Source organism: Schistocerca americana, chromosome 6 (assembly GCF_021461395.2).
Source record: "Schistocerca americana isolate TAMUIC-IGC-003095 chromosome 6, iqSchAmer2.1, whole genome shotgun sequence".
Taxonomy (NCBI): domain Eukaryota; kingdom Metazoa; phylum Arthropoda; class Insecta; order Orthoptera; family Acrididae; genus Schistocerca; species Schistocerca americana.
In genome coordinates, this window is record NC_060124.1 from 186,380,573 (window position 1) to 186,403,281 (window position 22,709).

General features: G+C 42.3%; 1 protein-coding gene across 1 annotated transcript in view; it reads left to right on the forward strand.

The window, feature by feature from the left end:
- LOC124619913 overlaps nucleotides 1-22,709 on the forward strand; it is a 264,971-nt gene that overhangs the window by 175,770 nt on the left and 66,492 nt on the right. The window contains exon 13 of the mRNA XM_047146549.1: nucleotides 8,322-8,484. Coding sequence (XP_047002505.1) covers nucleotides 8,322-8,484 — 163 coding nt within the window. The remainder of the gene's footprint in view (nucleotides 1-8,321; nucleotides 8,485-22,709) is intronic.

Genomic DNA, 22,709 nt, shown 5'->3' on the forward strand with positions numbered 1-22,709 from the left:
TTCGAGAATCCTGCAACAAACCGATGTTAAGGATATTGGTCTGTAATTTTGAGGATCCATCCTTCTACCCTTCTTATATACAGGCATCACCTGCGCTTTTTTCCAGTCGCTCAGGACTTTACGTTGGGCAAGAGATTCGCGATAAATGCAAGCTAAGTAAGGAGCCAATGCAGTAGAGTACTCTCTGTAAAACCAAATTGGAATTCCATCAGGACCTGGCGATTTATTTATTTTCAACCCATTCAGCTGCTTCACAACCCCAGGTATGTCTATCACTATGTCCTCTATATGGGAATCTGTACGAGACTCAAACGGCGGTATGTTTCTACAATCCTCCTGCATGAAAGATTTCTCAAATGCTAAATTTAAAATTTCAGCTTTCGTTTTGCTGTCCACTGATCAGTGAGTGACTGGATGGAAGTCTTCGACCCGCTTCCTGATCTTATGTAAGACCAGAATTTCCTTGGATTTTCAGCAAGATCTTTTGCTAAGGTATGACAGTGGTAGTGATTGTATGCTTCGCGCATCGCTCTTTTTGCAGCAGCACAAATCTCTACTAACTTTTGCCTGTCCTCATTTCCCGATCTTTCTTGTACCGCGGGTGCAACTGTCTTTGCTTCCTGAGCATTCTCCGAATTGTGCTGTTAAACCATGGTGGGTCTTTTCCGTCCGCAACCCACTTTTTCGGCACATACTTCTCCAATGCATGATTTACAATGTGTTTAAAATTTGCCCATAATTCTTCCACGTCCATCGTACCAGAAGTAAATGAAGTCGATTCATTTACTAAGTGGGATGCTAACAACTGCTTATCTGCCCTTTCTCGTAAGAATACTCTCCTAGCCTTCTTGACCGACTTTTTAACTTCCGTAACCATAGTCGTAATGACAACATCATGATCACTAACCCCTGTCTCAACGCTGACACCGTCGATGAGGTCTGGTCTGTTCGTGGCTACTAGATCTAAAATATTTCCATTACGCGTTGGCTGTTGATTTAGCTGCTCAAGACAGTTTTCGGATAATGTGTTCAAAAGTAATTCACATGACAGCTTGTCTGTACCACCTGTAATGAATCCATAGACATCCCAGTCTATACTAGGTAGGTTGAAGTCGCCTCTTGACTAATATAGCATGATCCGGGTACTTCTGCAATACAGAGTGTAGACTCCCTTTGAATGATTCTAGAACTGTCACGGTGGAACCTGGTGGCCGGTAATAACACCCAACAATTAACTTTATTTCTCCTAGCCCTGTTAAACGTGTCCAGATAACTTCACAATAACACTCTACTTCGACCTCAGCAGACATAATATTTTTGCCAACTGCAATGACACCACCTTCTACGATGTCTAATCTGTCTTTCCGATACACGTTCCAACCCACACTAAATATTTCAGAAGTTCCTATCTCAGGGTTCAGCCAGGTCTCAGTCCCTAGAATAATTTGCATGCCACACGCCTCCTGGAGGGCAGTGAATTCATTCCGAACACTCGGAAAACTTACTGCTAATATCTTGACAGCTGAAGTGTCTTTACACTGAACGCGTCCTGATTTTCCTGCCTGCACGTTGACTGGTGAGTGTTCATCAGGACACCTCGCACTACTGCCTAGCCTAAAAAAAACCCATGTGCGTGTCACAAGTACTCTGCTACTCGAGTAGCCGCTTCCTTTGTGTAGTGCACCCCTGACCTATCTAGGGGTGTCCTACAACCCACCCAATAGCGCAAGTCTAGAAATCTGCAGCCAAGACCGTCACAGAGTCGACGAAGCCTCTGGTTGAGACCCTCCACTCGGCTCCAAACCAAAGGACCCCGATCCACTCTGGGAACAATGCTACAAATAGAGAGCTCTGCTTGCACCCCGCGTGTGAGGCCAGTGGTCTTCACCAAATCCACCAGCCGCCTGTACGAACTGAGGATTGCCTCAGAACCCAAGCGACAGGCATCATTGGTGCCGACGTGAGCAACTACTTGCAGACGACTGCACCCCGTATGCTCGATAGCCGCAGGCAAGGCCACCTCCACATCTTGGATGAGGCCCCCCAGCAGACAAACCAAGTGCACGTTGGAATTCTTTCCAGCCCTGTACGCTATTTCCACTAAGGGGCTCCATCACCCACCTAATGTTGGAGCTCCCAATAACCAGCAAGCCTTTGCCTCTGTGTGCCTGCTCGGTCCCAGCTGAAGGAGCGGCCACCTGCCCACTGACAGGATGAACGGGCGAGGCCAGCCGGCCAGCCTCCTCATTGACCCTCTGCCCCGAGCGACGCGAACACGTTGCAGTCTGCCACTCACCCTGAGGTGAGGGCGGCCCGGGTACACTAGAAGGTGCCTCGGGGGCTGAGTCAGTGGACACAGCAAGCGACGCCTGGGGTGTCTCAAGCGACGCGCCAGACCCTCCGCCGTTACTGCACCTCGAGGCAGCAGCCTGAAGGCGGCTGACCGTGGCCAACAGCACGCTCAGCTGCTCACGAACTGCGGCCAGTTCCTCCTGCGCCCACACACAGCACGCGGACACCCTATCCATCCTACTACTAATATCTGGATGTATAGAGTTGTGACAAATAAAACAGCAATATGTGACTGCACAGTTGTGTCACCAGCGCCAGATTGAGCTGCAGTATATGAACAATTACTTACGAACCAAGCAATCAAATGACCACGACTAGGCCACTATACAGATATTACAATGCGATCCTACCCCCGTCTGAGTACAAATGACAACCGTCTATGCGATGTTACACTCTACCGTTATTAAAATCTGATACTACCCCTTTCTAAATCGAAAATACGCAAAGTTCCGAAAAATTTCACCACGCAAGCACACAAATACACAAAGTAATTTGAATTAAACCTGCGGAACTAATACGAAAAACTGAATATACGACTAGTTTCTGCTACTGCTGCTCGCATACGTCACTCTGCAACCACAGATGAAACTGCACTGGCCTCTGTCTGCTGCTGACTGACTCTACGAAATAAACAGAAAGCACTGGCTGTCCAAAACAAGCAACTGACTAACGACTCCACGAATTTATACTTTACAGCTATTAATAAGCAATATTACTCCTCTCAGCCACGAGAATATGCAAGGATTTTATGTAATTAAATATGCAAGTGATCAAACACTCGGAAGAAACTAAAGAATCAAACTACAAAACAAATATGAAAGCTAAATATGCAACTCCCTACTGCACTGCTGCTGCACCAATACTTCACCAGCGGCTCCTCAAGGCTCACATCACTCCTCTGCTCTTTCCTTGGTTCCTGACTGACAAACAGTAGCTATTACAGTTCATGTGGGTCAGAAGATCACTATCTGCTCACTCCATTTATGTCCACAAATCGTGATAGACTGCGAAGCTCCCACAGGCCTTGTTGGGCATGTCCTGTGCCCATTTCTCATAGTGGGTGGTTTTAATGTCCATAATGTGTTATGGGTCACGAGCTATACTTGCCCTAGGGGTTGAGTCTTGGAGAACCTCATGATGTCTCAGGAGCTGTGCACCCTCAATACAGGCATCCCACTCATTTACTGGCTGTTAGTGGGTTGTCCTCAGCCATCAACTCCTCTTTCTGCTCTTCTGGGCTTACAGTCTCTGCTCAGTGGGAAGCAACTGATGACTTTCAGTCCAATGACCACTTCCTACTGTCGATCCACATACTCGATGGAGGGCCACTTGAAGAAAAGCCACCAGATGGATGATTAGCAGGGCTAACTGGACACCGTTCAGCAAGGTGGCTGTGTTTGAACACTGCAACAGCATCCAGAAATGATTGGACCACATCACACAAGTAATCGACCGTGCCGCTGACTTAACCATCCCAAAGTCCTCAGGTCATCTTAGGAGGCAACCTGTACCTTGGTGGACTGGTGAGTGCCACTCAGCAATTGAGGTCGGTGTGTGGCTCTTTGATTTGTCACTACCGTGTGACTGCAGAGAGGGGAAAGTTGGACTTTAGATCCCACAGCTCTGAGGTCTTACAACTGACCTGTCTCAATGTGGGTGCTGGAATTGGCACTGTCTGAGACTCATAATACCACACCTGGTCACGACCAGGTCTGGTACTGCATGTTTTGACATTTTCCAGCGGCGTCAAAGGAAATCCTCCTTGAATGTTTCAATTTGATGTGGCAAGCAGGACAATTTCCCAGCTTGTGGAGAGGGAATATTCTGATAAACCTCCTTAAACGAGGAAAGAACCACATATGTCCCAGTAGTTAACAGAGTGTCACCTTAACGAGCTGTGTAGGAAAGACCCTTGAGTGAATGGTTAACCATCATTTGGTCTGGTTGCTAGAGAGCGGGCAACTCCTTTGCTACTCTCAGTGTGGATTCCAGAGATTTCGGTCCACTGTCAACAACCTGCCCTTGGAGGACGCTTTTCAGCAGGCTTTCATATGTAAACATCACTGTCTGGGTATATTCTTTGATATCAGTAAGGCATATGACATTACTTGGAGACTCAGCATTCTCATGCAACTCCATCAATGGGCTATTGTGGCCAACTCCCCATCTTCGTAGGGCCCTTTGCTGTCTAAGCACTTTGTTAGGTCCCGAGTTTGTGACATGCTGTCCGATCATTTTTGAGCAGGAGAGTGTTTTACCTCAGGGCAGTGTTTTTCGACCCGTCAGTTGCAATTTACATTGCGGAGGTTAGGGGAATGGGCTGCAATTCGGGGTTTCAGTTTGCTGCAGATAAGTGTGTGCATGTTCATTTTAATCATCCTTGTATTTTTAATTTACCTGCCTTTCATATGAGGGCACCATTCTACATTTTAGAGACTCTGTGAGATTTTTGGGCCTCATTTTTGACTCCAAACTGTCGTGGTTCCCACACCTGAAAGACATGAAAGCCAGAATTTGGAAGGTACTGAATGTTATGAAATGCCTTAGCATCATAAGTGCCTTAGTTACAGGTCTTGGGGAGCAGACAGAGCGCTTATGCTCCAGTTTTATAGGGCTTTTGTGCGTTCACGGATAGACTACAGATGCACATCTTATGGGTTAGTGAGGTTGTCTTGCATGGAAGGTTGTTGAACCATCCACCATGAGGGGATTAAACTATACACAGGTGCTTATAGGACCAGCCCCATCGCAATCTCTGATGAGACTGGGGAACCACTACTCACCATCTGGCAGCAGCTCATCATGGTGCATCAAGCTTGTAAGTTCCTCGCAGTTCTGATTACACCATTTACCATACTATTGCTCATCCAACTTTACAACTCCTTTTCTCCAATTGTCCACAAACAACAATGCTGTTTAGAATCTGCATGCAGCGTGTGTTGGAGTCATTTGGTGTGGAGCATGTACAGCATCAAATCTAGGGTTGTAACTGCCAGCCACCATGGTTACTGCAGAGGCCCAGGGTAATTTTAAATTTAGTGCAGTATAGGAGAGATTCCAATTCTATATATGTTTTTAATACTTTATTTTCTGTCATTTTTATGGGTCACCACACTTTACAACTGTTTTTACAGATGGGTCAAAACAGGGGACTCCTTTGGATGCTCTGTTGTTTTCCCTGATCGTGTCTTCAAGGTCTGACTGCCTCTCAAGACTTTATTGTATTCAAATGGAACTGTATGTGATCTCGTTGGCACTGGAGAAGATGAAGCATGCTTTGAGTGCTAAATTCCTTGTCTGTCCTGATTCTCGGAGTGCCCTTCACTCTGTGCAATGTTTGTACCTGGCAGATAAATTAGTCCAGAATATCCAGGACACCCTCCTCCAACTACAGTGGCAAGGGAAGGAGATGCCTTTCTGTTGGGTACCAGGGCACATGGGTATTACAGGGAATGAAAGGACAGGTGTAGCAGCCTAGGAGCCTTGTAGCGAGTGTCAGTTATGTCAGTGTTCTATCACCCTGTGTGCTATTACCTTGCTGTTGAGGTACAGAGACAGTGACGTGTCGATGGGAAGAGAAGTGGCTGGAAGTTACTAATAATAAGTTGTGTCTAATAAAGCCCACTACGTGGCTGTGGCATACTTCCTTTCAGCCATGAAAATGAGGTAAGTTACTCCTTACCTGTCTTTGCATAGGTCACAGCCCAATGACACGTGGCTTCTTGCTCCGGCTAGAGGACCCTCCAGTGTGTGGTGTTTGTGGTGAACAGATCACTGTGTGCCACGTTTGTGCCCCCCCCCCCCTCCACACACACACACACACACACACACACACACACACACACACACACACACACACATTTAAAATATGCCTGTAATGTCACACTGTTTACAGCCAAATTAAAAAAAGATGTTCTGAACGAAGCATATTTATTAAAGACTAATCTTGTGTCAAACAATAATTGGATATTGCCACAAAGGTAAATGTGAGACAGGTTGGAAAATTAATATAAGTAAACAGGAAGGTAACAGTAAATACTGCAGCCATTGATAGTGTTTAATGACACAGCAGGGTGCACCTCATATTGTTTCGAAATTGGTGCACTGTGGATACCATGCAAGCTAGTCATATGGCATTGCAGAGAATAGATCAGGCATGATATTGACACATTCATTACTACAATGAAATATATGATATTCTTACCAAAATTTTCATGGGTGAAGATTCTTGTGTGTATTATTACCAATCTGAAACAGAAGTATTCATCCATGCAACTAACACATCCCGTTGAAGACATCACCTGCAAGGAAAGTGCTGTGTGCAGTTTTCTGGGACAGTGTATGTAGACTACTCATTACTCTTCATCCTCAAGGACAATCTCTAAATGGAAACGTGTACTATCAAATTCATAAGATATTTCAGTGGAAGTGAGTTACGTACACCCCATATATATGTTGCTCTTGCATGACAGCATTTATTCTATTGCTTCCATCAAAACAAATGAGGCACTGTGAAATTTCAAAAAGAAAGTTCCTGAGCTTCATTCATATATTTATGACCTTACTCAAGCTATTTCTATTTGAGCCTCTTAAATGTCATCCAACAGTAGGAAGACTGTCATAAGTTGCTTCCGATGACTGCCCAATGAACTATACACTTCTATTTAAGGAACAGTGTTCCAGTATATGGTGAGAATAAAAGTATTTTTAAATCATTTATTGAAATTTAGTATTCTGTAAACAACTTCTTGTGCAGCTAATTGAAATTAAATTGATTGTAGTGTGGCACTGCTATTCAGCATATGTGTACAAAAAATATTCAAGAACTGCTGCAGGTCTTGCAGTTATGAATTTGGTGTGGTGTGTTATACAGTCTAAAATAATATGGTAATGTTCCTCAATTGATGTAGTGCTCCTACAAAATTACTGCTGAAATTCAGTACTGTTTATTTTAGGCAGCAACTTAGTATATATTTTTCAGAATTAAACTCAGTTGTCAGTTGCAAGTATGATTTTATCACTCTTTCTGGTTTGGACAAATTAATTAGTCATCTTCAGGAGCTTAGTATACGTTTAACAGATGTCATTATCTTCTTCATAGAAGCACAATGGCATGATATATCCAGAAATGTACATATTGTATGTGAGTATTGTAAATGCAGATTGACAATTTACAGTGACTGAATCACATCTATGTATATGTCAAACTGAATCAAACAATGGAAAGATGACATAGGAATATGAACAGTATAGGAAAAGATAGATTGCTACTTACTGTAAAGAAGACATGTTAAGTTGTAGGCAGGCACAATTAAAAGACCCTTACATGAAACTTTCGGCCACAGCCTCTACCAGCAAAAGAGAAACCCACACCATTCATTCAAACAAGGAAGCATGCCTCAAGCACATATGACTACCAACTCATGCATTCTGGCCTGAGCTGCTGAAGTTGTCAGCGATGTGTGTGTGTGTCTGTGTGTCTGTGTGTGTGTGTGTGTGTGTGTGTGTGTGTGTGTGTGTGTGAGAGAGAGAGAGAGAGAGAGAGAGAGAGAGAGAGAGAGAGAGAGAGAGAGAGAGAGGTGTGCTTCCCTGTGTGCATGAATGGTGTGTGTTTCTATGTTTCACTTTTGCTGGTGGGGGCTGTGGCTGAAAGTTTTGTGCAAGTGTCTTGTAATAGTAACGTGTCTTCTTTTTGGAAGGTAGCAATCTATCTCTTCTTATATGTTGAGCTGTTAAGTATCAATCTGTGTTTAGAATAATCACATAAAATATTTACATTTCTGGAAATATCATGGCATTACACTTCTATGAAGAAAATACTGACATATGCTAAACTATAAGCTCCTGAAAATGACCAATTAATTTGTCAAAATCAGTAAAGCATAATAAAAATATATTTGCAAACGACAACTAAATTTTATTCCGAAAAAAGATTAATATGGTTTTTTAAAAATCTACATTTGTTTCAGGATATGGTGGAACATAATGGTGTCAGACACAAAAGTCTTTACAACATGGACCTGTTCAGAGATAAGGAGTTAAACCAGCAACTCCATTTTGATCCTCTTAATGTTCAAATAGAAGAAGTTAGATATGGTGAACAAATTTTTGTGCGGGCTTGGATGGAAGGAGGTACAAATGACACAATATTTTTCTTGTTATTTCATATCAGTAGCTTGAAACTTTAAATCAGAGAAAATAATTCACGTATTGCCTTGGTAAATTGTTCTTGGATAATATGTAGGAAGGCATTTCTGATAATTCTGCAGAGTGTTAGAGGCATTATCACATTAATAAAACAAGCTGGTTATTTTTACAGCTAATGAGATAGGGTCTGTTTTGTGGATAGCAAGACCACTGTTGTAAATTTCATGTAGGAGGTAGTCTGATGACAGTACTTAATGTGAGTAGCTACCAGTTTTTGAACAATATCTTTCTTCTTTTGCTTCCCTATTTTAAGTGGACATAATCGGCTATTACATTCACAGCTTATCAGCCAGTTTTTGTGGGGTCACTGTCAGATATATTTAATGAAAGTGTTTGTTTCCTTCTAAATATGTGATTGCTTTAAACTTCTTTCAATTACACATTTCGTATGGTAACATTTTCAGTTGTGTATGACTAGAGTGTCATTTCAGTTGGTGGTTCTTTGCAGTTGGTTTTCATGTGAAACATTATAAATTGTTGTACGAACAAACCAAGGCAACTACTTCAGTGGTCACAATTTTCTTGAAAAAGCTATAACATGTTTTTGGAATTAAATTTCCACTATCTGTTGGACAAGCGAATTCTGTCTGCTTGCTCACTGGTGAAGAACCGTATCCATACATTGCGTCCTCGCATCTTCTGTTTCTTCAGTGTTTTGCTCGCACATAACAGCAACCACTAATGACGGGCAGTCGCTTACCCATGGCTCACCAGTTATTTTCGTATGGTTCTGTGGCTGGCTGTCCTTCCTGTTGCTGTAAACGTTAGAAACTGTCATGGAGGAGAGTTGTGTCTACCATCTGCCCGTGTCATGTGAGAACTTTGTTCTTAATGTATTCGTATCATAGCTGTGTATGTTCTGAAACTTGCTTAGAGATTAAAGCTTTTTGGTGGAACAGGACTAGAACTCAGAACCTAGCGTTTCATGGGCAGTGCTGTTGCCAGCAGAGATGTCCATGCCCAAACCATGGCCTTATTTCTTCCATTTCTTCCCTCCTGCTCTCCACACTTTACAGATGGCTGGCTTTCCTGGAATACCCTTGCATTTCATGTCATTGTTCTGAGGAAGAGACAGAGAGAGAGAGAGACAGACAGAGAGAGAGAGAGAGAGAGAGAGAGAGAGAGAGAGAGAGAGAGAGAGAGGGGGAGGGGGGGGGGGGGGAATAAATCTAGTCTTTACTCAGATTGGTGTAGAAAACCACTGATGTATGAATCCAATAGACTCAAATCCAATGCATAGGTAGAACCTAAATCTGGAGCACTATCTTGTCTTGTAAATCAGTGCACTTTATGTTACGATGTTTAAGCAAGTCACTTGCTATCTGCATATTATCAACATAGGAAACAGCAACTGTTCCCTCCAAGTGATAGAAGTTGCAAATTATGTAGAATTGTGGGCCACATTTATATTGTCACAGAAGAAGCTGAGTAGCACTGTGGTGTAGCGGTTATGATACTAAACTGTTGCATGAAGGGTCATGAGTTCAAAACTCACCTGGACTATATTTAGTTCGAGTACATTCTAGAAGTATCCACAAATGTCAAGAATCATTTTACTGGAATGTTCTGTAACTGTTTATATACTGTGTGTGTTCTGGCCGGAGGCAGTTTGCTCCACGCTCTTGTATGTGCAGGTGCCGAGTAAACCTTCATTAAGTGAAGTTAGTGTTCATGATTCATCTAATTACACCTTCTTCTACGTGACATTATTCTAGTGGAGATGCTGGGTATTGTAACTTGTGATAGCACACATTATTGACGACACAGTGGCTCCCATCAGGCCACAACATAACCGCTCCCATCAGGCCACGACAGAGCCACTGTTTACGTGATGAGCACCCCCAGCAATGCATCAAAAAAAGAATTACACGCAAGAAGTTTGAACACCTTCCAAATGTCGTATCGATGTCTGTGATGGAGGAAGCAACTGATTTCACAAGTGTTCTTTGTCAGATAGTGAGAGAGGAAGTTCAGAAGGTATTTGGATTGCACAGTGAGCAAAAAACCGAAATGCTTCAAGAGGTCATAAGGGAGGAAGTGGAACAGACATTGAACCCAATCTCTCGTCCTTCATTTCCTTTTAAAATGATGAAAAAGTTGAGACCGAGGTGGAGTTACGTTCCTACAATGCCGCGTGAGGAACCTGTTTGGGCACCAAGGAAGACTAATATATGGAGGACCCAGGATAACCAATCAGTACGTTTCCACTGTGGCCGACCAGGACATTGTGGTGCGCTATTGTTGGGAAAAGCAGCGGATATTTGATTGTGCCTGCACCAGAAGACAGCAGACCAATCTTAGCCGACGCCAACTCCGGGATGACGAAGATGAACAAGAAGATGTGGGTGCAGGATGATGTAGGTCACTGTCGCCGCAAGCTAGCCACTGGAGAAGACGCTCCCCAACATGCCGATCAAGGTCTACCTCGCTGTTTAGAAGCTTCAGCTGATCACCTAGCCGCTGCAACCTGGAAAACTAAAGGGTGCGCCCTTCCTTGGAGGTGAGGCCGCTGAAGAGAAAAATCCTCTGCCTTTGATCACTACAAAAATGATAGGAAACTATGTCGATATCCTCATGGATAGCAAACTAGCCCAAGCTCTTGTGGACTCTGGAGCTTCATATTCAGTCATTTTGGAGAAGTACCGTTGCCAGTTGCGGAAAACCATATTCGTCGACAACAAAACATCTTTGCTGAAGGTGGCCAATGGGAAATATGTAAAACCTACAGGAAGATGTACCATTCATGTGGGTATAAGTGGCCATACACAGCCCTTAGGATTCATCATCTTACAAGAGTGTAGTCATGACGTCATTCTCGGATGGGACTTTCTGAAAGCTTTTCAGGCAATTATATATTGTGGTCACTTGAAGATTATGCTAGAGGAGATGAGATACTGTGGACAGGAAGATGCGCATCTGAGTGTGTGGAGACTGTGTGTGCTGGATGAAGTGATCATTCCTGCAGTCAGCGCTAGAAAGGTAACTGTCACACATCATGCCATGCATCAAACCGTGGATCTTGTAGTGGAATGTAAGAGAAGCATACCACTGAAGAATAACTTGGTCATCCCAGCGTCTGTCGTCTCGCTTAAGAATGGATTCGGTTGATAGTGGATAGTTAACTGTCACTGAGAACCACAGACCCTTCCAAGACACATGTGCATAGCAAATGCTGAGCTCTTAATTGAAGAACAGCTGAGCATCATAGAAACCTCCCATGCCAAGTCTGTGGGTGAAATTAGTGCTACCACTATGAGACAAGATCTTCTAGCTCAACTATCACCAGATCTCACTAAGGAACAACAGAAGAAGCTACTTGCTATTCTTCAAGAGTTCACTGAATGCTTCAATCCACAGGTGAAGAGCAAATCAGACAGAGTGACGGTGAAGCACTGGATTAGCTCTGGAGACCATCAACCAATAAGCCAGAGAGCATACCGTGTGTCAGCAACCGGAACGTCGAGTAATTTGTGACGAGGTAGAGAAAATGATGAAGAATGACATCATTCAGCCTTCGCAGAGCCCATGGTCGTCAGCAGTGGTCCTCGTCAGGAAGAAGGATAGTAGTTGGCGCTTTTGTGTTGATTACAGGAAGCTTAATAAGATAACTAAAGCGGATGTTTATCCTCTTCCAAGAATTGGCGATACACTAGATTGTCTGAAGGGGGCTAAGTTTTTCTCAACCATGGACATGTACTTGGGATACTGGCAAATCAAAGTAGATGAAGCTGATCATGAGAAAACTGCATTAATCACCCCTGAGGGCCTGTATGGGTTTAAGGCAATGCCGTTTGATTTGTGTAATGCACCAGCAACTTTTGAACAGATGGTGGATAATCTTCTAAGGCACCTGAAGTGGACAATGTGTCTTTGTTATTTAGATGACATTATAGTATTCTCAGAGACATTTGATGAAAATATAAAGAGACTGAGGGCTGTTCTTAAGTGTCTCCAACAAGGCGGACTGAAACTTAATCCAAGATAGTGTCTCTTTGGAGCAAAAGAAATAAAAATACTTGGACACCTTGTGTCAAACGAAGGTGTGCGGTCAGACCTAGAAAAGGTGAGATCTATAATGGAATTTCCTATTCCTAAAAGTATCAGAGATATGAGAAGCTTCCTCGGATTATGTTCTTATTACTGTCATTTTATCAAAGACTTTTGTATCAAAGCCGGGCCACTCCAACAGTTGTTAAAAGCTGATGCTAAATTTATCTTGGTTGGAGCTCAACAAGATTCTTTCGATGTGCTGCGAAAAGCTCTGATGACTGATCCTGTACTTGGTCTGTATGATGAGAGAGCACCTACAGAACTACACACAGATGCCAGCAGGTATGGGATCGGTGCTGTTCTGGTGCAAATTTCGGATGGAAAAGCTTCTAGGACACATACAAAAGCCGAGAGAAACTACTCATCTACAGAGAGAGAATGTCTTGCTGTGATCTGGGCCATGTGCAAATTTCAACAGTATATCTATGGAAGGCCATTCACAGTTGTTACAGACAATCATTCACTTAGTTGGTCGACAGGTCGAAAGGATCCAACAGGACGACTCGCCAGGTGGGCACTACGTCTTCAAGAGTATGACATTACCATAGTGTACAAAAGTGGAAGAAAACACCAAGATGCCGATTCTCTCTCAAGAAACCCTGTGCAAGACAATCAAGACTGTGATGAAGATAGTGACTGTCTCGCTGCACTTCAGGATCCCTCTGCTGAGCAGAAGAAGGACGCCAAGATATCTCAAATTATGCTTGCCTTAAATCGGTCAGAGGATGTGAAAGGACAATTTAAGGTAGTTAATGGATTACTTTGCCAGGAAAACTTTGATCCGTTTGGAAAGAGGTGGCTACCAGTGATTCCTAAACACTTGCGCTTAGATGTTCTACAGAAATTCCATGAGACACCTGAGGCCAGACATTTAGGATTTATTAAGACATACGATAGAACCCGCATGAGACTTTTCTGGCCAGGCTTATTTAGAAGTATCTGTCACTACGTGTTGCACTGTCGAGAGTGCCAGAGGAGAAAGCCAGTTCCTCAGAAACCACCTGGCTGACATATACCAATTTCACCAGCTGAAACGTCTTTCCAGTGTGTTGGGATTGAGCTCCTCAGATGATTTCGTACACCTGCTAGTGGCAATAGATGGATTATTTTTTGCACTGATTATCTGACACGCTATGCCATTACAAAAGCCGTGAAAACAGCTGAAGCATCCGAGGTAGCCAAATTCATCATGGAAGACATTGTATTAAAACATGGTGCTCCAAGGTTGTTAATTCCGGATCGAGGGAAAGTTTTTCAATTGAATATTGTGATAGAGATAAACCATTGGTGCAACATTACTCATCACATGATGACTGCCTACAATCCACAAACTAGTGGACTTACTGAACACTTTAATAAGGCCTTGGCCGCCATGCCATCAGTGTTCATCAGTGTCGAGCAGAGCAACTGGGATGAGGTGCTATCTTTTGTGACGTTTGCCTACAACACCGCCAAACAAGACATCACAGGATTTATGCCATTTTTCCTGGTGCATGGGCGTGAGGTGACTACGACTTTGTGCACACTGTGTTTCTGTTTCATCCTGATGACGTGGATGACTACTATATCGGCCAGGTATTAACCAGAGCTGAGGAAGCTTGGAAGTTAGCTCAACTCTGCACACTGCAGGCTCAAGAAAACGATCGTCGTAGGTATGACGCGAGCCACCTCCCTGTTCTCTACCAGCCTGGCAACCTCATCTGGATCATCACTCCTGTTCGGAAGGTTGGTCTCACTGAGAAGCTCCTCAGGCGCTACTTTGGACTTTATAAGGTTGTAAGACAGTTGTCTGCTATTACTTATGAAGTTGAAGATTTCGACCCTGACACAAGACGACAAAAGATCAGAGATACGGTCCATCCTTAGAATGAAGCCCTACAAGGATCCTGCAACCCAGGGTAAATTCGAAGCTCCAGTGACAAGCAACAAGCAGAAACATTACGAAGAGCGTAGCGGCAAAAGAAGTTCTAAGAAGATCACTGCCAGGGTGAGAATCAGTCATTGGGAGTCAGAGTACGCAGGACCAAAGACTCATTCCTGGACTAGGATGACATAACACTGAGACGCTGTTCTCGTAAGGAGGGAGCAGTGTCATAGAAGAAGCTGAGTAGCACCGTGGTGTAGTGATTATGATACTGAACTGTTGCATGGAAAGTTGTGAGTTCAAAACTCACTTGGACTATACAATTTTAATATCTATATTCGGTTCGAGTACATTCTAGAAGTATCCACAAATGTCAAGAATCATTGCACTGGAATGTTCTGTAGCTGTATGTATACTGTATGTGTTCTGGCCGGAGGCAGTTCGCTCCGTGCTCTTGCACGTGCAAGTGCTAACTAAACCTTCGTTAAGTGAAGTTAGTGTTCATCATTCATCTAATTACACCTTCTTCTACATGACAGTATTATATTAACAAGCAAAGTTCTTTAAAAATTAGCTGCACTTTCGTGTTGCTGCCATGCTGCATACTTGCAGCACAATTGTCAATACAGGTACATAAATAAAGTATTAAGAGTCAGAAATGACATTCTCTGTGTCAGCAATATACCTTCGGTCCAGAAAGTACCAAGACTGACTTTACTGATGACATTTATATGCCGTACAATAACTGTGGCGGCAGCTCGAACTAATAACTCTAAACTGCAGATGTGATTCAACCAGTCAGTAGCAAGCAGGCAGTGTCTTGGACATACAACAACATCATGTCAACATTTTTGTGCCTCAAATCACAGTGAATGACATCTGTAAACCAAATGTTCAAGACATTCTACAGAATGTTTTGAAGAAGAGAAAAGTCTATGCAAAGTTCTTCCCACAGACCTCGACTCCCAAACAAAAATGACAACGTGTGGACACCTGACACTACTTCATTGAAATGCAAAATGCAGACAATTCTTTTCAGGGTAAAAACCCTTTTACTTATTAGGAAAGGAAGTCCCTGATGATTTGGAAGACGCCCAGTGTGAAATGCCTGTGAAGGTTATGAAATAGGGCCTCCAACACACAACCCTTTCACTGGAAAGGTCCTGTATAAAAACCATTGAACATTCCTTCCAAAGCACACACATGCAACATTATATAACAGTCAAAATCTCTGCTAGATGGGAAGCAGAACATCATCTTGTGCACCAGGGAAATTGGCTGTTAGAATTATGGAGAGACTTCATCCCCGCCGTAGCCTTCAGCGGTTAACAACCCCACAACATGCTATAGCATTCCACTCACCCCACCACTGCGTGTTTACGTGGTAGAGTAATGATGGGGGTGTACACATACATGGAGACAGTGTTTGCGCAGCAATTGCCAGGCGGATTCGTGCCAGGGACCGGCATGCCTTCCCGCTGGGGAAGCAGCGCGTTAGACTGCATGGCTAGCTGGGCAGGCTTCATGGGGGTACGTGCTACACAGTTAATGAAGAGACTGACAACAAGTACGATGAGATAAAATAAACAATTCAGCAATTTTCGGGAAATGAAAATTTAATTGTGAAGGAGGACTGGAGTTTGATAGCAAAAAAGGAAGAGAATGAGAAATAGTAGAACAACGTGGTCTGGTGGAAAGGATTGAAAGATGAAGCCATCTGGTAGAACTTTGCACAGATCACAATTTGGTACTGCGAACACTTTGTTTAAGAATAGTAAAGGAAACTGTATTTGTGGAAGAGACCTGAAAACACTATAAAATTTAACATAGATTATGTAGGGGTGAGAGAGAGAATTAGAAACCAGGCGTTAATCTGCAACACATTTCCATGTGCCAATATGGACACTGGCAATAATTAATTAATTATGAATGGACTGCAGATTTTTAGGTTGTAAAAAGTGCATTCTAGGCACCCAAATAGGCTCTTTCAGTGAATCATTTAGGCTATATAAAACCTACTGTAGGCCCTATCAAGTATTATATAGAAAAACTATAATGTAAAATACACGGTATTGATGTAAGGACATATTACTTTTCATTGGAAATGTGCATATGGCTTATTCAGCCGCCTGATGGAAGTCCTTTTAATTTGATGTCACTTTGGCAACTTGACTTACTTGACTTAATTCCTTTGGCCCCCATGGGGGCATAGGGAATCCAGGAGAACTCGCCATCCGTCTCTGTCTTTGCCCATTTGCCTCAATTCTGCCCAGGTCTTGCCAACTCTTTTTGCTTCCCCTTCCACTGTCCTCTTCCATGTGCCCCTTGGTCTTCCTCTCTTCTTTGTTCCCTGGGGATTCCATTCCACTGCTTTTTTCTCGATGGCTCCATCTGGTTTTCTCAAGGTGTGCCCCCAACCAGCCCCACTCTCTCTCTCGTATCTGGTCTTCTATAGGTATCTGGTTTGTTATTCGCCAGACATATTTTTTCTGGCCACCAGATATTCATGGTGCGTCGAAGACATCTATTTATGAAGCTTTGTAACTGGCTTGTTATCTTTTTATCCATTTTCCAGCTTTCACTGGCGTACAGAAGGACAGCCTTCACATTTGTATTAAAAAAACGGATTTTTGTTTTGTATGTGATATTTCTATTTTTCCATATTGGGTACAATTGTATGAAGGCAGCATTTGCCTTTTTAATGCGGTTTTTCATGTCATTCCAGCTCCACCATCTTCTGCCACTATACTACCCAGATACAGGAATGAGTTGACAGTCTCCACTCACTGCTCACCTATTAACAGGGGCACCTCCATGTTACCTGAATTTACTCTCATTTCCTTTGTTTTGCCTGTATTTATCTTGAGGCCAGCAGCCTCTCCTTCTTCTTTCAGCAAGTTTAATTTAGCTTGCATATCAGTCAGCCTTGGAGCTAATAAAACTATGTTGTCTGCAAAATCCAAATCCTTCAGACGTTCGTGGATCCTCCACCGGATTCCTCGTCTCCTGCCTGCTGTGACTCTTCTCATAACAGAGTCTAGAATGAGTAGAAAAAGTGTTGGTGACAAAATGCAACCCTGCCGGACTCCAGTTGTTACTTTTATGGGCTCTGTCATATTTCCCTTGTGGAGTGCGCAGCATTCGTAGCCATCATATAGATCTTTTATGATGTTTAAGATCTTTTGTGGTATGCCATACTTCCGCAACACCTGCCAGAGCACTTTATGTTTCACGGAATCGAAGGCCTTTTGAAAATCAATGAATGCCAGGTACATGGTTGCTTGGAATTCTTTGCTTTGCTCTAAGATGATCCTAAGAGTGTTAATAAGATCAACACAGCTGCATTGTGCCCTAAAACTGGCCTGTTCTTTACGCAGTCGCTTTTCATGGGATTCTTTAATTCTGTTTAAAATAATTCTGGTGAGGACCTTACTGGGCACTGACAACAATGTAATACAACGCCAGTTGTTACAGTCTGACAAATTTCCCTTTTTTGGGAGCTTTACCACCAAGCCATTTTTCCACTCCTTTGGAGATTTCTCTTCAAGCCAAATATGCTTCAGCAAAGGATGGAGCATTTTAACAGTACTTTCAATATCGGCTTTTAAGAGCTCCAGTGCTATGTTGTCTAGGCCTGGAGCCTTTGTATTTTTTAGTGTTTTCAAGGCAATCCTAATTTCGTCCATTGTGGGGCACTGCAAATTTATATCTTGGTCTTCTTCGACTTCCTCTGGAATATCTCTTACTTATTCCTCTTGGTTGTCTTCACAATTTAACAGTTCCCTGAAGTGCTCCTCCCATCTCTGTAGCTGTGCCTGTTGTAAGCATCACACCATTCTTGTTCTTAACTGGTCCTTCATGTCTGAAGTTATTCATTGACAACCATTTGGTAATGTTGTAGAGGTCTTTCATATTTCCTTGTCTTGCTGCCTCTTCTGCTAATTTTGCTTGCTCATCTATCCATTTCCTTTTATCCCGACGTAGCAATGTTTTCACTTTTTTGTTCGCCTTCATGTTTTCTTTATGCACTTCGCTCTTCTGCGCTCTTGTCTTACAAAAATTTAACTTAAGTTTTAGTTCTTTCCTGTGGCTGATTTCATTCCATGTAGCATCGGAGATCCATTCCTTCCTTTGATGTGCCTTAAATCCTAGGATTTTTTCTCCCACATCTAAATAACTGTTCTTGATTTTTTGCCAGCATGTTTCAATTCCCTCCTCCATGAAGTTTTCTTCAGAGAGGACCTGGAATCTGTTTTGTAGTTCAAGGGCAAATGTTTCTTTGATCTGTTGGTCTTTTAATCTTGCCACCTCTATTTTCTTGCACCTATGATTGAGCTTGGTTCTATTTGCCACTATCTTCAGTCTGAATCCCGCCAAAACTAGGTGGTGGTCACTTCCAACATCTGCCCCTCTTCTATTTCTGATATCTAACAGAGAGTGTCGGAACTTGCGGCTTATGACTATGTGGTCTATTTGATTTTTGGTAACGTGGTCTGGAGAAACCCACGTTATCTTATGGCAGTTACGATGTGGAAACAATGTGCCTCCAATGACTAGGTCATGTTCAGCGCATGTATCTATCAACAGTTCACCATTTACATTCCTGATCCCCATACCATGCACACCCATGATATGTTCAAGCCCTTCATTTTCTGAACCAACTTTTGCGTTCAAGTCACCCATTAAAATTTTTATGTCCCTAGGATTTGTTTGTCTAAGAACTCCGTTAAGCTCTGTATAAAATGCATCTTTTAATTCTCCTTCAGCTATTTCAGTAGGTGCATAGCATTGAATTACAGTGACATATCGCACATTTGTTTTAAAGCATGCGGTTATTATCCGTTCTGAGACTGGTTTCCACTCCAGTAAGCTCTTCTTTCTGCTTTTAGATAGTAAGAGCCCTGCACCATTCCTGTGCATCGCGTCCTCACCTGTCTGACCCGCATACAGCAACACTCCACCATTTTGTGTTTGGAATTCCCCAGATTCTGGCCACCTTACTTCACTTAGTCCCAATATATCTAGTCGATAGTTCTCCATCTCTTTTTCAACTTGTCTTAGCCTCCCTGCCTCTCTCAACGTCCTTACATTCCAAAAACCGATACGGGTTTTCCTTTTCAGGCCAAAGGTCATATCCTTTAGATCCATCCGGCTGTTCCTCCTTTTAGTTTCTGTGATATGTGTTTTTTGGTGGTGCGGGTTATCAGCCCACAGCCCCCGAGTGTCCTGGTGGGGCTGCCACCTCATGGCCTGGACACCTGCCAAGGTTTTATTTCAGGGCCTTACCCCTTAGATAGCTTGTCTTCACCATGACTACAGTACGCTATCCATCCCTTCGCAGTAAGGCCTATGTGCATCAACGTTGTCCTGGTTTCCAAGGATCTTCCGCTGTCCACATTAGGGGACTGTGTCTGCTGCCACACAATCACAAGGAGAAAAGGAAAGGAAGGGAATGTATAGGATGGGACAGAACAGAATAGGATAGGACAGGACACTAGACGGGACGTTGTGAGACACACTTTGTCTGGATCCTCTATGGAGACCTGTCCGGCTTGGGAGGCCCTGCCGGTAGTTACACCACCGCGGCATAGCCCTCCACTTCATTGGATCTCACAAACCCCCTCGCCCACACGGACAGTGTTTCATTAAGGCGGTGTCTCCTGAGGGGGACTTTGGCAACTTGCTGGTCAATAATGATGAAATGATGATAAAAATGACACACACACACACACACACACACACACACACACACACACACACACACACAGGGGCCGTAGATTTTCTTCTGAGTATGTATGCTGCAGTGTATAAGTCCTTCAGGCCGGTGTTGTTATGCAAAACCTTTTGCATTTTTACCCTTACTTTTTTTCCCACTTCACCAAGTGCTTAATTAATTTTATTTTTTAGCTTCTTCCAGTAAAGATGTGTTTTCATAGCTAGGTCTCGCTTAGCCTTCTAATTCAGAAATAATTCTTGCCGTAAATGTGTAGGTGGCTCTAATGTAAGTCCAGTCCAGTTGGACTGAATAATTATTTTGCTGAAGTTACAGTGGCAGCAACCTCTGGTAGATTTTAAATTACCTTCTGGACTGTTGTCAGATGCTTACTATAGCATTCCACCACTGCTAACCATGTGCCCCAGTGGGTAACAGCACGTTCAGGTGGCAAGGGGACATCTTGAAGTTGTTCTTTGAATGCCTGTATCTTTGATGGCACATTGACAGAAACTTTTTTTACTGTGGAGAGAAATTTATTACTGTCAGGGAATTCAAGTGTTACTTGCTCTGCTATATGGTTGATTGCATGTGCTACACAAGCTACATGCAGTATTAAAAGGTAGAAAGCTTGAAGCAATGGGAATGCTGCACCATATATGCAGCAGCACCTGCGAATGCCAGAAGCACCTCATTTTCGACCACACCATTTGGATATAGCAGTTTCAGCCCATTGTAGACAAAATAGGCAGTTGTTTGCTGGTTAGTCTTTGAGAGTTGTTTTGAACAAATCAAATAAGCCCTGGAGAGCATATCTGGATCCAGCTTACCAACAATCAGATTGCATGGACCAAGACTGTAACTGGTTTCATCAATGGAAATCCATATGCAAGACTCACCAATATCTTATTGGATTCTGTGCAAGGTGTTACACAATTTTGACTCTGTAGGAACAGACTGATGGCAGTAGTTCTCAAGAAAACCTTTGAAAATAGAATTTTCTAGTTTTCGAAAAGAGAGTTTGCTGCCACAATAGCATGAAACAAGTCACTGCAGAATTGGTTCTTTTTGGTGGATTCGTTAGATGTCTTTGTTAAAAGCTTTTGCTTCAATTTTGATATCCATTCTACATTTCCGTTATATAATGTTCTACATTTCCCTTATATAATGCTCCTTCTGCATGCTGGGTTAAGTGGGACTTTTTATCACTTGAAACAAGATGCTACATAGAAGTGTGTATAAAAAGTATTTGGTGCTGTTAAGGGATAGTGATACATAATTTTACCAAAAAAATAAAAAAATTAAAAAAATAAATAAAAAAATAAAATAAAATAAAAAATACAATTCGGCAATTTTAGTTTTCCAACTATCCTGTCGCTGAATAGATATTTCTTACAACTCAAAACTATAAAAAAAATCAGAACTTGGTGTATCATTTTAAAAACATTTATTCTTTGTCCTGTAGGTATGATATTTTCACATTGCTTACTTTTCCTTTATATGAAAATTGAACTCAGCAACTTCAAAAATTAGAATAAAAGTGAACAGTTGCCTCTTAGTGTAATTTTAAACAGTATTTACAAAATATTGTGCTTCAAAAATGCTCTGGTGTCAAAAGAGGTATGAGGAAATTTGCAGTTCCAAAACAGCACTAAAAACTAAGTAGCACCAAAACATAACCACTAACCTCTTGGTTGAATACTTGGCACAATGTAATTTTTCCATCTGTCGTATCTTGCAGAAAAATTAGCAGTCACAGTCTTATACGACTAGACTTTGAACTAGCTGCTTTTGACATTTTCTTCCATTGAGCTATTCGTGAACTGAAACTAGAATAGATTTTGAACAATGAACACATTGCACTTTATATGTCCATTGGTACACTTTGTACTGATTTAGTTTGGTGGGTGTATAACAAAAATTCGACAATTGCCTCCGTGTATAACCAAGGGGAGAATAAGGATTTTTCCTTTAGTTGCTAGGCAGCTTTAAAGTCTCTCCTTGTGTATGTATCCCCCCCTCAAATCCGATGTCAGTTCAAGGCCTACAATTATCTATTGTTGTGGAAATAGACAGTTGGGCAGGATTCTGTGAGCTACAAATTATTATTATTATTATTATTTTATTTATTTTACTTTTTTTCCCTTCAAATATTGCCTTAGGTCCTCCCACCTTCAATTCTTGTAAGCAATTCTGATAATTTTGGGGGGGGGGGGAAGTGTTATATTAAAGAAATAGGTATCTTTTAGGATTTTAAAACTAAAATAGGCAAAAACAGTTGTTAATGTTGAAATAGGCTGTTTTTGTTGCTGTAAAATTACCAGTTTTGAGTTCAGTTGGTCATGAAATGCATAAGTATAAATTTATTTTTATAGCGTAAAAAAATAATTATTTTGGTTGAGATATTAATTTTCGTTAATGAACAGAGAAAATATAAAAATGCAGGAAATGAAAGAGGCAGAATGGAATTAGATGACAAAAAATGAAATTGACAGGAAGTACGAAGTAACAAAGTTGGAATAG